Source organism: Eucalyptus grandis, chromosome 4 (genome assembly GCF_016545825.1).
Source record: "Eucalyptus grandis isolate ANBG69807.140 chromosome 4, ASM1654582v1, whole genome shotgun sequence".
Lineage (NCBI taxonomy): Eukaryota > Viridiplantae > Streptophyta > Magnoliopsida > Myrtales > Myrtaceae > Eucalyptus > Eucalyptus grandis.
In genome coordinates, this window is record NC_052615.1 from 5,902,525 (window position 1) to 5,904,509 (window position 1,985).

At 43.7% G+C, this 1,985-nt stretch overlaps 1 protein-coding gene across 1 annotated transcript; it reads left to right on the plus strand.

Annotated features, from left to right (window-relative positions):
* The first annotated feature begins 586 nt into the window (after window positions 1-586).
* LOC104440771 (dirigent protein 5) lies at window positions 587-1,336 on the plus strand. The gene has a single exon (XM_010053737.3). It carries the CDS (start codon window positions 613-615, stop codon window positions 1,165-1,167), a length of 555 nt encoding a protein of 184 aa, XP_010052039.2. The 5' UTR covers window positions 587-612; the 3' UTR covers window positions 1,168-1,336.
* The last annotated feature ends 649 nt before the right edge of the window (window positions 1,337-1,985 follow it).

Consider the following 1,985-nt stretch of genomic DNA (forward strand, 5'->3'; position numbering starts at 1 on the left):
CTTCGCTGTCATGAAGGCGCCGCGGCCGGCAGTGGAAAGAGATGCGGTCGTGATACAAACTAGAGAGAGAGAGAGAGAGAGAGAGAGATGGCTGTAAATGGATTTGGTGGGAACGTCTTCTGACGTACGTAGAAACTAACAAACACGTTTGCCACGTATCAATATGTTTTTTTTTGGTAAGGTGCCACGTATCAATATGTTAATCGGAGCTTTATGCAAAGTTGTGCTAATCGAGACCAGCCCTGCTATTTACCGTAAGATTCCCCATCTCTCTCTTACAAACAGGAGTGACAAAAAGACTATATAAGTACTACCGTCTAATAAAGCCAAAAGCCTCGTTCAAAATAAATAAATAAATAAAGCCAAAAGCGAAACAAGCCACAGGGGTGGGTTGTTGGGAATATTTATAATATATAGCTGATGTACTAACAATGTAATTAGGTACGATTCCATTCAGAAACGCGCCACGAGGGTATATTCCAACCAAGAAATGTACAATCCGACGTGACACTCGTGACCTCCCTCTGCATATTAAGTTCTATATAAGCTGATCACTGAGCTGTAGTGTTTCTATTCACCACAATCATCTCAACCTTGCAAAAGAAACAGCAAATGATGGAGCTTTCAAAAAGATACGGCGTCTTCTTGCTCCTTATCTGTCTCTTTCTCTCACTCGCCTCACAACCTTCCCTAGCTAGGCCTTCCAGAAAACTCAAACCGTGCAAGCACATCGTGCTTTACATGCATGACATAATCTTCAAAGGCAATAACTCGGCCAACGCGACCGAGGCTGCTGCAACGAGTCCGGTTGGGCTTGGGCCTTTTAGCTTTGGTCAGGTGTCCATATTCGATGACCCCATGACCAAAGACCAGAACCTGCATTCTCCCCCGGTGGCCCGGGCTCAGGGTTTCTATTTTTACGATATGAAGACTGCGCCGAGCGCCTGGTTCGCCTTTACCTTGGTTTTCAACTCGACCGAGTATAAGGGCACTATAAACGTCATGGGGTCCGATTTTATTCCGGCAAAGACTAGGTATCTCTCGGTTGTTGGCGGAACTGGAGATTTCTTCATGACTAGAGGGATTGTTGAGCTTCAGACAGGTGGTTTTGTTCTGTATGAGTATTTTCGATTGAAGATGGATGTTAAGTTGTACGAGTGCTATTAGGAACTAAAACAAAGTCTCTAGTCACGGGTCCTTTGGAGTTTTAGGATTTTGGAGAACGTGCGTGACTAGGGTTTGGGAATTTTAGGGGATGTCTTTTCAAGTTCCAATGTCGGTCACTAGCTATCCAAGGTGTTGCTTGTCAAATTGTCATCTTCAGATATATGATGTAATAAAGATGTTTCCAATGGTCTCCCATTTAACTCGATGTCATTGTTCTGTCACCGTCCATTTTACGTAGTGCCATAGTTACAAAACTCGTTTACAAGATTGATTTGTTCACAAAGACGCGATATATCTTGTGGGGTGTTTAAGGGTACGTATGGTAACATTTCCGTTCTTGGGAACAATTTTTTTTTTTTTAAAAAAACCCTTTTTTTAGAACAGTTTCTAAGCATTTTAAGACATTTGATAATTATAAAAAATTTATATTCTGGAAACATAAAAATGTTTAGTACAATCTCTAATATTTTTGTAACTTATAATTTCTTTTAGTATATTAATAATTTTATTACTTTTTTTCTTTTTCTTCCCCTTCCTCTTAGCCGATCACTAGCCTTGGCCATGGTCAGCCGGCAACTGGCCAAACGTGGGCCGGCGAAGTTGCCGGCCTCAGGGGAGCCTCACCTTGGCTAGGTGAGGCGACATCGCTCAAATTTGGCGAGGCTGAGCCTCACCGTGGCCCAGCAAGGCTCGGCCTCACCTAGATCTGGCGACGCCAACCTCGCCACCACGAGGTCAGCGTCACCTGGCCTCGCGGTGGCCGGTGACGCCAAGGCCAGCAACCAGCTAGGAAGAAGAGAGTAAAAGAAAAAGAAAGA